The 17,076-nt window shown below is 38.0% G+C and overlaps 1 protein-coding gene across 2 annotated transcripts in view; it reads right to left on the bottom strand.

Moving 5' to 3' along the window:
- The window catches only part of THSD4 (thrombospondin type 1 domain containing 4), a 246,778-nt gene continuing 229,702 nt past the window's right edge, over window positions 1–17,076 (bottom strand). For both annotated transcript variants that reach the window (XM_053461868.1, XM_053461867.1), the window contains 6 exons: window positions 15,419–15,623; window positions 13,832–14,005; window positions 13,557–13,730; window positions 2,902–3,081; window positions 776–920; window positions 1–252 (listed from right to left, as the gene is read on the bottom strand). In XM_053461868.1, coding sequence (XP_053317843.1) covers window positions 110–252; window positions 776–920; window positions 2,902–3,081; window positions 13,557–13,730; window positions 13,832–14,005; window positions 15,419–15,623 — 1,021 coding nt within the window. In that variant the 3' untranslated portion in view covers window positions 1–109. The remainder of the gene's footprint in view (window positions 253–775; window positions 921–2,901; window positions 3,082–13,556; window positions 13,731–13,831; window positions 14,006–15,418; window positions 15,624–17,076) is intronic.

Here is a 17,076-nt window from a genome sequence, read left to right as displayed (position 1 = left end):
TTTCATGGTGAATGTTTTTTCTCTTCTTGAGACATACAATTAAAGAGGCAGGTACAGATCAGTCATTAACTCTGCTTCTGTGTATCTGTTGATGTAGATGCTTCAGATGTTATCTTCGTCCAAGGTATCCTGACTGTCTGCTGGCTGCTCTGTGGCAGGAAGCGCAGCAAGCAGTTTTGTAATATGCATACACGCACAATCTGGCCTGTACTACCACATTGCAATTATAGTACTTGTCTCTGCAGTTTTCATCTGTAGAAAGAAAAGAGATAGTCATACTTGACTACTGAATGTTATGAAACAAGTGTCTTTTCTATCTAACCTAATGTACTTATAGATGTGAAGTAAATACTACATTATAATTATCTACAAATAAGGCAGTTTAAGATGAGACTGGTTTCTGAACAGTTCATGTGATTCTTTTCTGGACCCAACTCCCTGAAATGCATTATGAAAGCACCATCTCTTCTTGCTCTCCTACTATTAGACACCCTTCCCCAAGCCTCTTCCTCCTTTCAATTCAGAACCTTCGCTTTAACCCCCCCCCCCCTTCTTGGAGGGACAACACTGGGGCTTCACAAAGGCATGCACTATTGCCAAAGGTTTTGCTCAATTGCAATGCACAAATCAATGGGGCGAGTCTTAGACCAAGATGATACCCTGAGGTTTTAGGGAAATTATCAGCTCTGTGCCACTTAACTACACAGACTTGCACAAAATGTACCTATGGTATAAATTTATTATTTTGTACCTGTACATATTCATGATACATTACCTATTTCTGGTATGCAGTCCTGGGTGTTGCATGCCTCGTTGTCATCTGGTTTAAGATCTGGTTCACATCTATCACTGTGTGTCATATCATCCGAAAGACATCGTACCTCTCTGACTCTGAAGCCACCTTCGCAGGATTTCGAGCACTAAAGTTTGTTAAAGATATATTTTCAATACTCAGTGTAATAGTAAAGGTAGCAACAGGCATCACTTGCTTCCATTAATGTTTAAGTAGCTTTATTGGCTGATGCTTGATATGTTTTGAATGTCTGGCAGACAGAATACCATTATTCTTTTGTATTTTATATGGAATTTTTAGCAACCTGCACCCCCAAGAATATTTTTGAACCAGGAATGACCTGCTGTGCGGAATATAATCTTAGTTATAACCTTTAGAAACCCAGTCATACTCTTGTCATCTTTATAATTTAACTTTTCTTTCTTAGACTTATAGTCATAGCTCACTCTCTGCTGTCATTAACAGCTAACTGAGCAATCTGACAAATAAATTGAATGATCATTGGGGGGCAGTTGCTCAAGGCCTTTCAAAGATTAACTATTTTCTTCGTTCTTTGAAGAGTTTGCAATCACTTTGATGTCGGTAGAGTTCAGAAACTAGAGCAAACATATAGCTATAGGTTTTTTTTAATTGTGTATTTTTTCTAAGATGGCATTAAAGCAAATATGATGGTAAAACAATGTTTTTTTGAAAAAAATACATTCTTGCATGCAGGAATCTGGAGCGGGTTAACAAAAACTTAGACTTGGGAGAGTGAGAGGGAAATCTCTTTAATATTCAGCGAGAATACCAGGGCTGTGTTTAGACAAAGTCTAGACATAAAGACATAAAAAGTCAAATGCCCCCCTCCACAAAATATCTGGCACTCCCCAGTGCAGCAGGAGGAGCAGGGCTATGGGGAGATCATAGCTTTACCAAACATTAAGGGAGCGCGAGGTCTGTTCATACATATATTTGTCTCCCTGCCGCAAGCACCTAAACCGAGCAGCGAGGCAGAGTTCTGTACGAACAGACCTGGCAGCGCACCACAGGACTTGGGAAAGGTAAGTGAAGAGGAGCGCTAGTGAGGAGTAGAGAGAAGTATCCTCCCCCTTCTTCCTTTTTACATTATTTCCTCATTATCCCGCCTTTTCTCATTATCTCTCTCTGTATCTCTCTTCCTCTTTGTGTAGGAGGAGATAGAGGTAAAAAGGGGGGATGGAGAAATGAGAGAAACTCATTATAATGTGAAGCTTTCTCATGTGTTTGGTCTGGTAGGCCCTTCAGAGCTGATAGGCAGTGCATGGACATTAAGGGTTTTAACAAGGCCTTTTTTTTTAGTTGTCTGCGATTGTGTGGCATTTTGTGCATGTGAAATGTGAATCAAAATAGCCAGAAACAGGCACAGGGGAGGGTGATTACAAACATGGCTAAGGATTAATCATTATTTTGTTTTGATGAAATGTTGTCTTTATAAAGACTTTGAATTGATTTTTCTTACAGCCAAACAGAAAACCTAAGGCTCACAATTACCAAATCTAGCTATTCAATGCTGCATTTTGTGACCCAGTGTTTTCAGGAAACTAAACAAATTAGTGAGTATGGTGTAAAATAATTAGACATAAACTATCATAATACACATCAGTATAACCACAACACATACGTTTCATGATGGCTTCATATGTTAATTGCTAGGGAATCTCCATATAAAATTGTTCAATAAGTGAGTAAAATTACTTGTCAAATGCACCCAGAAACAGCCTCAAGGTATGATTATTTCAACTTTAATGTGTATTATGAAGAGCCAAAATAGACATGCCTCTGCAAAAATAGATGGGCTGATCATGTATAATGTGTAGTGAAACCAATGAGGTTTCTTGAAGTCACCTTAAACCTCAGTGACTGGATTACACATGATGTAGTTCCAGTTCTCAGGCTTCCTTGAAGGAGATTTTCAATGGGGTTGGTCCTTCATGATGTATAGTGAAGTAGAGTTAGGACAGCAACTTTCCTGAAGACTTAAATTCCTGACAATTCCTAGTTTTAGGAATTAATCCCCTCTGCTTTGTAACCCATTATTCCATTTCATAAATAGAGCTTGAAGCAATAACCAGAGAAAATAAACCTACTGTACTCCAGTCAGTGTAAAACCACTTTGCCCCACAGGACTTGAGGTGACAGGATTGCTGGTTAGGAGGTCTCTCTAGATATGAACATTCATATGGCTTGACTACAGTGAAACCGTCGACTGTCTTTCTGATGCAGATTACATCTCTCTGTTGCGTCCCTGTGCCACACTCCACAGAACACTGTAAACGAGATAAGAATAGGAATTATTCTTAAATCCAGATCCATCACTATTCGGTTGAATCATCATTAGTTTACAAAAAATACCCAACTATAGACATACTTTTTTCCATAATTTATTACATACAACTGAAGACATTTTGCAGTTATATAGAGTATTTTAATCACTTTAATATCTCTAGTGATTAGGTTGCCACGTGGATCATGTAGTTCTCATAATGCCCTTCACATTTTTGACGGTTTCCCGATGGCTTTCTGCACAAAATATTCAAATTAAAATAAACTCAGATCTAATGTATTTTTATATGATGGTATCTAGTCTATACAGATGAGTGAAATAATATCACTCTTTCATGACTTTTCTAGAAATTCTCCTTTCTTTTAACTGTTGCATTCTATTAGCAGTACATTTTTCTTTATCCATCACAAGTAGGCATTTTCTATACAAAGGGTTGCCTGGCAGCATAAGATAATTTTGGAATATTTCACCCAATTACGATATGATGTCTATGGGTTGTATAATTATTCAGATGTCTAATATTATCTTTTACAAAAAGCTACAATGATTGGGTAATTATGCTTCTGCTTTCCTTCACTCTATAAATCTTTGTAGCTGTCTGTATGCTCGTTGTTGTTCCCATATCATAGTTTTTGATATTCCACTGTTATACAGTAATTTGGATGAAAACTATCAATCTATGGCTGCACATGTACACGAAAAGTATTCAAAAAAACAAATGTACAGCTGGAATTTATATAGTACTTCGTGTGAAAGGAGACTTCAGCATTGCCAATGCTTCCAATTTAATCTCACCAGATGGATGACCTAAGCAGTGTGAAGATGGTGGGACCACTGGATACACAACTGTTTATGTACCACACTGAGACCGGGCATTGCTTGTGTGCAAAACAGGGAAACAGGACCTTATTTTACAGCTCTCTTGATCTAATGTGATGTCGTACCTGGACAGGTACCCTGCCATAGCAAACCAGTGTTAAAGCCAGAAGTACCCAAAAGTTTTGCGATATATATATATTTTTAGATCAAACAGCCAATTGTTAATTATTGGGGAGGATTTAAAAAACGTTACAACAGCCCAATTCAAAAGTATTTAATAAATGAGTATTATTTTATGATACTGCCAGGTGAGACGTCGTCGTGTAAATCGGCTATGCTGACATGTTGAACACTTTTGTGTTGAACACATGTTGAACACTTTTTGCCTGTCTGCTATAACATCAGATTTAATTGTTGCAAGTGCAAATTTCTGCCAGATCATTATAACTCATCCTGTTTTTTTGGCACCTTGTAAAATAAATCCATGTTGTTAACCATTTCAACACTGAAGAGGTTTAACAGATCATTCGGCAAAATATGCAACAGTCACAAATGTGAAATGCTCTGTGGGTCGCTTATAAAGAAGTTAATTACCAAGTTAATATATAATAATTTAAAATCAGACTGAAATGTTACAGCTAGAATGATGTATTCTTTTTTTTGCAATGCATTTTTTTCTAAAATATATTAAAAGCATTTTCAAGGTTCCGAGCTAATAATTTGCATTTGAACTGTTGCGGCTAAATGTCAAGTTATTCAGAAATGTGTGTTTATCTTTGTACCACTAAAAATACACAAGAATATAGCAGTATAATTGGCAGTGGCGTACCTACCGGGGTCGCAGGGGTCGCGGCTGCGACCGGGCCCCGGCGGCAGGGGGGCCCAAGCAAGGGGCCGCACGAAATCGGGCCCCGGCGGCAGAGGGGCCCAAGCGAAGGGGCCGCACGAAATCGGGCCCCGGCGGCAGAGGGGCCCAAGCAAGGGGCCGCACGAAATCGGGCCCCGGCGGCAGAGGGGCCCAAGCGAAGGGGCCGCACGAAATCGGGCTCAGGCGGCAGAGGGGCCCAAGCCAAGGGGCCGCACGATATCGGGCCCCGGCGGCAGAGGGGCCCAAGCCAAGGGGCCGCACGAAATCGGGCCCCGGCGGCAGGGGGGCCCAAGCCAAGGGGCCGCACAAAATCGGGACCCGGTGGAAGGGGGGCCCAAGCCAAGGGGCCGCCCGAAACCGTTTTTTTTTTTTTTTTTAAATTAGGCAAGCCGCGCCACGGAGCTGGCGACGGCCGCCTAATCATTGATACAGCGTGAGGGGCGAAAGCTCCGCCCCCTCACGCTCAGAGTACAGGATCACCGGATCACATAGAGCATGAGGGGTGAAAGCTCCGCCCCCTCACACAGACTGCTGGAGCTGGAGCTGGAGTGTCAGTCACGTACATCCAGTTTGAAAGTCTTCATCTATCACGCCATCAGCACTTCATCAGGGCCCCAAAGTGGAAGGAATAGTTAGGTCAGTACAATAATGTATTTTTTAAAAAAATTGTATATGGCATTAAATTATTATTTCATTATTATTTCAATTATAAACATAAAAATAAATATATGTGTGTCTGTGGAGGGGGACAAAACGCATAAAGTTTTTTTTCTTAAAAAAAAAATGGAGATTTCTAGATTTATTTTTATATAGACATAATTGTCTAGACACATATATAAATACTTTTATATAGATTAGACACACAAGTTCAGCTCCCCAGCGTCACCTTTGTCCCCATCCAGCCAGGCACAGGATGTGCTGTTTGGGGACAAAGATGGCAAACCCTCCGTGTGTTATCTGGGTGCTGGTCAGGTTCTATGTGGGCAGTGTGGAGGCCAGGGCTGGTTTTGAGGTGTGAGACCTGTGATCTATGCCTATAATTTAGGGGGTTTTAAATATACCTTTAATGCAGAGTTTTTATGTGAATTCTATTTGATCTATATCTGCAATGCTGGGTTTGTGTGTTATTCTGTTGATCTATATCTGCTTGCTATGTTTCCATACATTATTTATGTATTCAAAGAAAAAGGGGCGCATGTACAAAAGGGGCCCTATGTACATGCGCCCCTTTTTCTTTGATTATGCCCTTTGTACATGCGCCGTTTTTTCTTTGATTTCGCCCTATGTACATGCGCCCCTTTTTCTTTGATTATGCCCTTTGTACATGCGCCGTTTTTTCTTTGATTTCGCCCTATGTACATGCGCCCCTTTTTCTTTGATTATGCCCTTTGTACATGCGCCGCTTTTTCTTTGATTTCGCCCTATGTACATGCGCCCCTTTTTCTTTGATTTTGCCCTATGTACATGCGACCCTTTTTCTTTGATTACGTCCGGTCTTGAACATCCTGAGGAGTGTTTTGTCAGGTTGCTGCAGTGCATTGCTTGAGGAGTCTTGTTTATTATTATTTTTACTTTTAATTTTCACTTTTTAATTTGAACACATATCACGTGATAGAGTGATCTATATTTCTTAAGCATCATTTATGTATACCTGTAAATACAGGGTTTTTATGTCTTATTCAGTTGATCTATACATGAACGTACTGTTTACATGTGTTGTTTATTTCATCTATACATGAACTACAGGGAGTAAGCAAGAGAGGTATGGTTTAGTGAATGAGGGACAAGGGGACTCTGGGGAGAGTACCATGGTCAGGGTCAGAAGGAGGGAAGACTGCACCCTAATGTTAGGCATTTTTTTTACTTTCTGTAGGAATAAATAGAACTGTGTAATTTTTATTTATCCAGAGATAAAACGCCATTTCTGAATTTGTAGTCACTTCAGTGGACAAAACATTCTAGGCCCTGAAATCAGTGTGAAGAAAGGTAAAGGTTTTTTGTTATTTACTCTATTTCAATCTGCATATTTTATTAAAAATTATTAGTGGCACTAAATTGTGGCTTCAGATGTGACATGACTTTTTTAGTGTATTGATGTACTCCCAATCCCATCACAAAAGATTCTATCTCATACATCTGCCGAGCTCTGATGTCACCTTTATCTAGCATACATGGATGGTGAGGAGTTAATATTCTGTCTATTCCCTGCTATTTATTTTGGCCTTTTAACACTTTTGTTTCCTGGGATTGTAATGTGGTATTCTGTTATTGTAAATGAACAATTTAATATAGTTTTAAAAAGAATGATTTATAGCTATTTGGATAGTACAAATTGTGGCTCAGATATTGTCAGGGCTGCTTTTTATTCCCTGTCTGGCCCTGCCTCCAGCCACCCAGTGTCACTTCTGTCCCCAATCAGCCCCTCCCAATGTCACCTCTGTCCCCAATCCCAGTCTACAAACAGAGGTGAGTCACTCTTGGGTCAGATGTCCATCTCTGCTTATGATTGGTTAACGCAGCAATCATGCAGGTGAAGTTGTTTTTTTTTCTTATTTCACCCTGCTGCACTGTAAAATGTATATCTGTCCAACTCAACCTATAATCTGTGCATAGAGTTCCTTGCCTGAAGGGCTTGTGTACTATTATCTGTCATATACTTTATTTACAGATAAAACCTATTTTTCAGCAATCATGTCATCCAAAAGTGGTGCTCAGAAACGTAAAAAGGCCAAAGAGGAGCAAATGAAAATTCAGAAACTCCCAAAAATAAGCCACTTCTTTCCCATCCCAAAAACTGTGTCTGAGAGTGCTATAGCTAGTAGTGAGCAAAGTGAACCATCTGTGCAGGAGGAAAGTCCAAATGTCGTCAGTGAGACAGGAGTCAGTGAGGACACTCACTCTACTGAATCTCCACTGGTGGAAGACGACAATCCAGGTGAAGGCTGTAGCACAATGCAAGACCAACCAGTAGGCATCACCACCAATAAAGACATTGATTCAGATTTGGAGAGCAATAGAGCAGCTTCAAGTGGTGGTATAGAGAGTTGTATTGTAGGTGAGAAATATGTGACTGATCGGGGGCATTACCCAGTCACGATAACAGATGCGAATGTTAAAAGGTTTATATTGGCTCATGGCCCATGCAGACCTCCAGGACCTTTCCCGCGGGATAACGATTCCATGAAAAGGTGCTTTTCTGAGCACTATTATGAGCGGGTGACAAAGACAGGGCTTAAACTTTCTGTAATGTGGCTGTGTTACTCTCCAAAACTTAATGCTGTTTATTGTGAACCATGCTGGTTATTTGCAGACCGTAAAAAGGTGGGGTTTGAACCTGCATGGGCAAAAGGGATCCAGAAGTGGCAGAGACTGTCTGCTAAAATTCAGAAGCATGAGTATTCACAAACTCATATTGAAGCTTGTCTAGTATATGACCAGTGGAGGCGGCATAAAACTGTAGATGAGGAAAATGAAAACCAGATAAGACGGGAAAAAAACTTTTGGAGGCAAGTTTTAAGTAGAATTGTTAATGTGACTTTAACAATGGCAATGGCTAATCTGGCCTTCCGTGGTCACAGAGAGCGTTTGGGGGAGGTGAACAATGGCAACTTTCTGACCATTATAGAACTGCTTGCAGAGTATGACCCAGTTTTAAAGGAACTTCTCCAGTTACCCCAGTCTCAAGGTACTGTAAAATACTTAAGTCCTAAAATTCAAAATGAAGTCATAGAAATTCTGTCAAGCAAAGTGCATCAAGAAATTGTTGCTGATATCAAACAAGCACAATTTTTTTCCATAATAATGGATACAACACAGGATATATCTAAAATTGATCAAATGAGTCAGATATTTCGTTATGTTTCTGTGGAAAGGGATAGGAATATGAGAGCTTCTAGCATTACAGTAAAGGAGGCTTTCTTAGGGTTTCATGCCATTGGAGATCAGACGGCAGCAGGCATAGAAAGTGATATTGTTGCCTGCATAGAAAAGAAGGGCCTTGACATATCAAAGTGTCGTGGTCAGGGATATGACGGTGCTGCAAGCATGAGTGGTGTATATTCTGGGGTTCAGGCTCGTATTGCACAGAAAGAAAAAAATGCCCTGTATGTTCACTGTGCAGCACACAACCTTAATTTAGTTATTCAGGATGCTGTTGCTGACATAGAAGAGGTTTCCTCATTCTTTGACATCGTGCAGAGCGTATATATCTTCTTTGGGGAAAGTATACGAAGATGGAACGTTCTGTCATCATTCACTGCTGAGTCCTCCGTCACACTAAAAAGTCTTTGTCCTACACGCTGGTCTTCTAGACATGATTCCCTGCTTGCGTTGCGTTTCCGTTTTCTAGACATCATGCAGGCATTATCAAAAATTATCCTTGTCTCTTCAAAACCAAAAGAGAGAGATTATGCTGCAAGTATAAAGAAAAAAATTGAATCTTTCCAGTTTGTGTTTCTGATTGTCCTGCAAACAAAAATCTTGAACCATGTCAATAGTATTTCAAAAGTCTTGCAATCGACAGACATGGAATTGTCTGGTGCAGTGCAGCTCATTCAGAATGCTGTTACAGCCCTTTCCAACTATAGGAATAATTTTGAAGACGCAAAAGCAGCTGCAATAACACTTGCAGAAAAGTGGGGAATTGAAAAGAAGTTTAAAAATAAGAGAATTAAAAAAGTAAAGTGCCACTTCGATGAGCTTTGCATGGATGAAAGACTAACTGACCCAGAAGAACACTTTAAAACAACTGTTTTTTATAGGTGTTTGGACACAATCTTAAGCCAGCTCTCAAACAGATTTACTGGCATGAATGCAGTCCTTAACAGATTTCAGATAGTTCAGCCCATCATTCTTGCTTCTGAATCTGATGACAATTTGATAATAGCAGCAACAAAACTGCATGAGTTCTACAGTGAGGATATTTCACCAGATTTTCCTGGGCAACTCCTCTCCTTCCGTTCAGCACTTCAGGAAGAGATTCGCAGTTGTTCCACTGTGAAGGGCCTTGCTCACCTCCTGCTTGTTGAAAACAGTGCATTATCTTCTACTCTCCCTGATGTTTGCATAGCTTTGCTGCTGTTCCTCACCCTCCCAGTAACAGTGGCAACTGCTGAAAGGTCATTTTCAAAGCTAAAACTAATTAAAAGTTATTTGAGAAGCACAATGTCTCAGCAAAGACTTTCGGGACTTGCAACGTTAAGCATTGAAAATGAGAGAGCTAGAAGACTGAACATTGACAGCATTGTTGACGACTTTGCAGATGCGAAAGCAAGGCGTCGTCAATTTTAATGAGAGAGTAGTAAGTGTGAAGTTAAATCGCTTGCGTTACAAGTTACGGTTTTAGTTACAAGTTCTACTAACAGGTTTTTTGGTTGAACCTTGCATGCTTGGTTCCAAGTTGAACTAACCAGTTGAGTTGAATGCATGGTTCTTTTTATTCAGTAGTTGTTTTATTAAAGTATGTCAACATTTTGTGTTTTTACAGGTTTTCCATCAAAGAAAGTTAAATGTTTAAGTAGTTAAGTTGAAGTTACCGTTGTTGACCCTGTTGTGAACCCTTTTTTGAAGTTTCTTTGCCGCATTTGAGGAAATTTGAAAATTTGAGTAAGTATTTGTGTGTGTGTATATATATATATATATATATATATATATATATATATATATATGTACAGTATTTATATTTTCTAAATTGATTTAATCTAATTTCAAATGCCTTTATGCAGAGGAAGTGAGTATCTGCCTTCAATATCCTTTTCACACAGCTATTTAGAGGAATTTTAGTATAATATAACTTTAAGAGCATAAAAAGAGTTTATGGGATCAAAATAAATAGCATACTTTCATAGGTAAATTAGTCATTTGGAAGTGAAGAGGGTTAAATAAGTTGAAATCCAAAAGGAAGTCACTCTACTGTCTAACATTGCCATAATTGCCATGAATTTCTCTTGGTTTTCTTATAGAAATATACATCATTGACAATAACTTCACTAAATGTATAAAACAGGTTGATTAATGGTTGTCCTTTATATTTGCAGAACCACACCATCAATGGCTGTTACGTGTCACCTTTTACCTGTCCTGAATGCTGCATTGTTGAAGATAAAGTAAGTTGAAAAAATTTACAGATATTATTCCATATGTAATTTGTTGAAAAAAAATTGTTGGGTAAAAATCATGTTTTTTTTGGGGGGGTGAGGGGGTGGGGGGGCCCTTAACAGATTCTCGCACCCGGGCCCTGAGGCGTCTAGTTACGCCCCTGATAATTGGTTTAATTGTTGGTCAGGAAATGAATGAGTAGCAAGAATAATAATATAATAACTATGCTATGAATTCTCAATACACAACATAATTCAGGTCGACATTCATATTAAATGACATTTTGGTTCAGAAATACACAGCACAGCTTTGAAAATGTGGCTGACATTTGTGTTTTTCCATCTATAGATCTTACAGGAAACAAAAGGTACAGCTTTATAAGTATGTGCTGTCCTTAAGCAAGCCAGAGAAGTAAAGACAAAATAAAAATGAATACAGATAGAATATAAAGTAAGTTGAGGAGTGAATAGAAAACTGGACAGTAAATGAAAAGACTCAGAAAAAGAAAAAAAACTCTGATTCAGGGCCTACACACTTTACAGGTTTAAGTTCTATTTATATTTTTAAGTATGTAACCATTTATTTTTTGTTTTAACATATATTTGTAATTCTTTTAAATCAATCAGTTGCTTAACCCAACGTAATTTTTTTTCAAGGAGCTTTTACAAGAGAACTGCTTGGATTATTCTTTGCCATGGTTATATTTAAGATTTTTACTACTTTTGTGTCACTCAGAACGTGTTCATTGTGAATTTATCTTGTTTGTCTTATAGTCATTATTTAATCCTTTGACTACATCATGTTTTTTTTTTTTTTTACTATTACTTTTCATTCCACCACTTTTGAAATATTCTGATTATCTGAAACAATACATGAACAAGCATTTTGACATCAGATAAGGACCATCTAGTCTGCCGGTTGTTACTGATGTAAAGACTCAAACCTTATCTCAGTCCTTGGTCTTGTTTTAGGTTCAGGATAGATTTATGCCTATCCCATGCATGTTTAAATTCCCTCACTGTATTAATCTCCATTACTTCTGCTTTTTAAATGTCTTTTGTGAAGACCACAAAGTTTGCAGATGTCAATAACAAAAACTATGTATCTAATGTAATACGTTATTTATGGCAGAGTGGAATTTCTAAATTTGGCCCTTGGTCTGGAGCAAGAGTCAAGCTAGAGTTAATTCCAGTCTATGGAGCATCAAACCACCCTAGATAGAAAACATGTTTTACCCTTGTGGAATTTGGTTCCAGTGGTATAATGCAATGTAGCACTTAATATTTTCCAGGCACTTCTATGTTTTTGCCAGGGTTATATTATATGAAGGCCTTCACTAGCAGGCACTTTTCCAGTAACGCAATGGAATTTTGGCTCCAGAGACTCCGCTTGCAGAGGTCAGGCCACAGTCCTACCAGAAAGACACAATGCACCTTTCATGGGCCTGATTCTTTGCTTAATACATTTTCACTACTGGCAGCAGCAATTTTGTTAAACATGAATAAGAAGAAACATTGAACTAACAACAAGCGCCTAGATTTATCTTTGTAGGGTCACCTTAGGGAGTCATATCCAAAACCTGTATTCTTCATTTGTCTACTAAGTACTCCAGTAACCCCGAACTAAAGTGAACTCAATTAAGTTTTTTATTCAAACTTTTTTGTTTAGATTTTATAAAGACAATGGCACAGCGGAGCCTGGCTTGGAAATTCATACATATATATTTTTTTCCTGAGCTTTGATACTATTTCAACAATACTTTTCAATGTCTCCTGATCTTATACATTTTAACATTCTATAAAACATGTGGACAGTTTTATTTTAATAAAAACAAAGGCATGTTGTGCAGTGCATTGTGTTCTTGAATGGAATATATCCAAGGCCTTACAAGGAGAAAGTATGCCTGGTTCTTTACATTAGTCTGTCTGCTCATTTCTTATGCAATATGCACTATTCCCCCAGACGGTTATTTACACTTAATGTGTTCTAGCGTTTCAGGATTTAAACAAACTGGAATCTACTAATGGAACACTGCAATAAACTAGATACTTGACCTCACATAGGAGCACATAAAGCATTAACTCTACAGTGAATGCCTTGGAGCGAAGGAACAAGGAAGGTCAGTACATAATGCTTTAACAATGCTGTGTTATACACCTGAATTATAAATCACAGTCAAGAAGCACTTAACAGCAGTTTCATTTCATAACGGTCATGGAACATTTGGTATATGTCATTCTGGGTCTCAACATCATAAGCTATTGAAATCGGTACCCTATGTAAATGATCAGAACACTTGTAAATGTGTAAACTGTCACATGATTGCTGGTTACAAAATGAAACTTTATTAATAGACCACAAGATCGAGGCAGCAACTTCTATGTATTAAATAAATACCACTAGAGCTTGATTACGGAATTTCGGTATAAAGATGTCATGGTGATATATCACATCACATTTGTCCATGAGCTCACAAACCATTTTTTTTTAATTAAATCATTAATATTTCAGTAAAAATTTCTTGTCACTCAACACAAATGAATATACTTATACCAAGATTCCAGGTCCGATGTTAAGGTATTATTGTTACTGTCTCAAATCTATTTTGTAAAGAACAGAGCAAGAAAGAGGAGGGTAGGGGTATATATTTCACATATAACAGCGCCAATATTTACCTGACTCCAGCTTCCTGTAAACCATTCAACTTTGCCCTCACAAGGTCCATTGTCACACTTTGTAGCTTCAGGTGGTCTGTTATTGCCACAGCCTTCTAGTGGCAAACTGCTAATATGATTGGACAGGCAAACCACTGACCGTGTCCGAATGCCCTCACCACACTCTGCAGAGCACTGCAACAGATTAAGGAAGAAAACACTACCAAATATAAGTCCATTTGCAACAAAGATGGAAATAAATCGATTAGAGGTAATACAAATAAAAAATAACCTACCCTGTCACTCCAGTCTGTTAGGAACCAGCTTTTGGCACACGCACCCATGTCACAGTTTTCGATATCATTTGGTCGTAACTTCATGTTACACTCTTCATCATCAACAATATCACCAATGTTGCTGACACACTTTACATCGCGGGTCTTCTGCCCTACCCCACAAGGGACTGAGCACTGCAAGGACACCAACAGCTAGCTTAGCTTCTGCATTTAGGACCTCATACTGGAACTGATATATATCATGACCAATAAATTATATCTTAAGGAAACCAGATTTTTTTCCATTGAACCATGATGACTTTTCTTTTGCTCTGTAGTGTGTCATATGGAAGATAGCCTGTAAATACTGGCATCTATTCGGTTGCTCTTACGCTACAGTATTTATTAGAGGTTTTAAACATTCTGTAGTATTTAATATCTGAAGTATAGCTAGGGGCTGCCATTATTTAGTTTACAACATAAATATTGCTTTTTTGCTTTGGCAAACACTACAGAATATTATTTAGTCAGAAGCAAAATAGCTATAGGCCTTTAAATGAGGTCCTCCTGTGAAGATATATTTTGCCTTGATGTCCAAAAATAAAGATCTTTATTTGTTTCCACTCAAGTAATACATAATCCATAAGGTTGTATATTTGAAGGGCATGCTGAAGTAGGCAACATACCAATGTTGATGTATATATAAATAATCTATGCTCATATCTGGGCCCTGTGGTTTACAGTATATGCAAATGAAAAGCTTACTTTGGCAGTTTTTCCATGTATTGGAATACATTTACTTATTGACCGTCTAATCCTCAAGCGTGCCAGTGCAAATGTGTAAAGTACGTTAACACTTATGATCACAACGGTTTGATTTGCAGATAACTCAGGTGCTCAAAAGGTCAGTATTTCCTATCACTCTAAACAACAAAATACTTCACAATACAACTGTGATGAGGTATACCATTTGACAGGGATGTGGCTTATCCCAGACAATGAATCTTGAGAAGTACAGAATTTCTGTTACTGGGGGAAATAGTGAGATTTTTATAAAAAAAAAAACAAAAAACTGAATTTGCACTCAGCAGGAATCAACATTCATTGTGTCTGACAAGCAGTCACAGACAAACCTCTCCATTTCCTCACATTCAAAATAATAATTTGTGAATGTTTCGCAGCGGAATAATGGTATAAAATAGATGCGACAATTCCAAGAGCTTCAGATAAACAATATGAAAAACCCTTTCGGACAATTTTATTTCTTCTTCTCAGGCTTACAAATGGAAAAATGCTCCATACAATTTGAAATGTGAAATATGAAGTTACGTATTTGTCTGCTACTAAGTGAAGCAAAGCAAGACTATGGAAATGGGAATGCAAGCCTTAAATTGATTAAAGCTTACTAGGGGTTTTCAGAAGGATGAATATATTCATAAGAAGTGCCAAATCTCAAAATACTTGAGGAATACAACAGATTGAAATTGCTTTATAATTGTATACCTATAGTTGTAGGGAAAAAGCAGTAAAAAAAGAAAGCTAGTGTTACATAATGATATTATATACACTCTTCTGCTTGTGTTTCAAATTTTTGCAAGTGCTACTTACAGGTGTCCACTCCGTCCTTATTTGCCATTCACTACAGATCTTAATCTGGCACGTAGTAGTCGTCTCTGGTTTTTCCAAGTTCTGGCAGCGGTATGGCTGTACTGTAAGGGTACGGTTTGCGTAGATGTGTCTGCATAGGATTTGTCTGTGCTGCATCCCCAGGCCACATGTTTTGCTGCATTCTGACCACTCTCCTATATCCCAACTATGATATGATGAAGAGTTAATAATTAGAGACGACTTGCCTAAAATCTAATACACCAAACTAAACACTGCTTTGCAGAATGTACCCAACATAAAGTTCTTCATCTTGTTTCCACTCACCTATAATTTGGCAGCACTTTCATAGGCCTAATTTATTTATTTCAATCATAAACATAAAAATATGCGCTTAAAAAAACATCAAAATCATTCTCAGGGCATTAAGTGTAACAGACTGTAGACTAAATTTCAATTCAATTATTTTAAAGCGTTCCATAAAAAACATTATAAACGCATGTAGTTAGAAATGCTAACCTAATTTCAAGAAATAATAAAGAAAAAATATTTAGTATAAATACTACATTTTCAACCCAAAGCATCAATTTTACAAAATTGTGATAAACTTGCAGCAATATCAATTAAACCAAAGCATTACAAATATATTACTAGTGAACGCTTATTGTTCAAGAATATATGGAAATAACAAAAGTAATGCTTAGTTAAACCAAAATGTTCAGGGTTATTGAATTGTTAAAACAAAAAAACCCTTGTTTCTCATAAGGAAACAGATGTCTGACATTTTCATCTCTCCTTTATTTCATTAAAAATAATCTTTAAAAGTGTTCACACTGTGGCAAGTCAACTTAGTCAATAACCAAGAGGTTAATTGCTTTGGCAAAGCAATTTAAGTAGAATAGCAGAGTCTGACGAGGAAAATATTGATATAATGCAATGTGCCATTAAAGACTTTACACTTTCTGTTGATTCCATTAGTCTAGCAACTTTGCGGAAATGTTATGATCAGTAGTGGAACAAAAAAACTATAAAAAAAATCGTATTAATGTATCCCACTAGCACAATTTGGACAGTAAAGACCAGGTGTCCTTTCACAATAAAAGTAAATATATTTTACAAAGCAGGATAAAGGAAATATTTTAGTAAGTTGACTAATATAAGGACTTGATAAGTCAATCTGAATTATGCTTAAAACTGTTGAAAAGTGATTATATCCCTCTAGAAACCAGTGTAAAGGTCCAGTCAGCAGGTGCTGACAAATCACACACAGTAGACTTAACTACAAGCAGTTATGGCCTTGGTGGAGTAGGCCTAGGATAGCAGTCAATCTGTCATACAACTGAGGGGAGATGTTCATGGTGGGCAATCGGGCTCCCGGACATGACAATGACCCATGGATCAGTTGCAGAGACCTCTCCCTTCTTAGCCGACATACACATCTGGCATAGGATCCATAATAAACTATATTATGTGTTATTTAGAAAACAGCATGCTGGGATATGTCATATCCCAGCGCTCATTGCACAGGACAGAAGTGTTGAGGCTCCAGGGCAGTAGCCAGCCAAGATACATCACTGACTACTAAAAAAAAAGAATGTTACAGGGTCTAGAGCAATGGAGAGGGAGTAGAGACATTGGTCGGCCCAATATCTAATCTGTTA

This window comes from Spea bombifrons, chromosome 4 (genome assembly GCF_027358695.1).
Source record: "Spea bombifrons isolate aSpeBom1 chromosome 4, aSpeBom1.2.pri, whole genome shotgun sequence".
NCBI classification, from domain to species: domain Eukaryota; kingdom Metazoa; phylum Chordata; class Amphibia; order Anura; family Pelobatidae; genus Spea; species Spea bombifrons.
The sequence above is the reverse complement of the archived record's forward strand: the minus strand, read 5'-3'. Positions and strand labels throughout refer to the sequence as shown.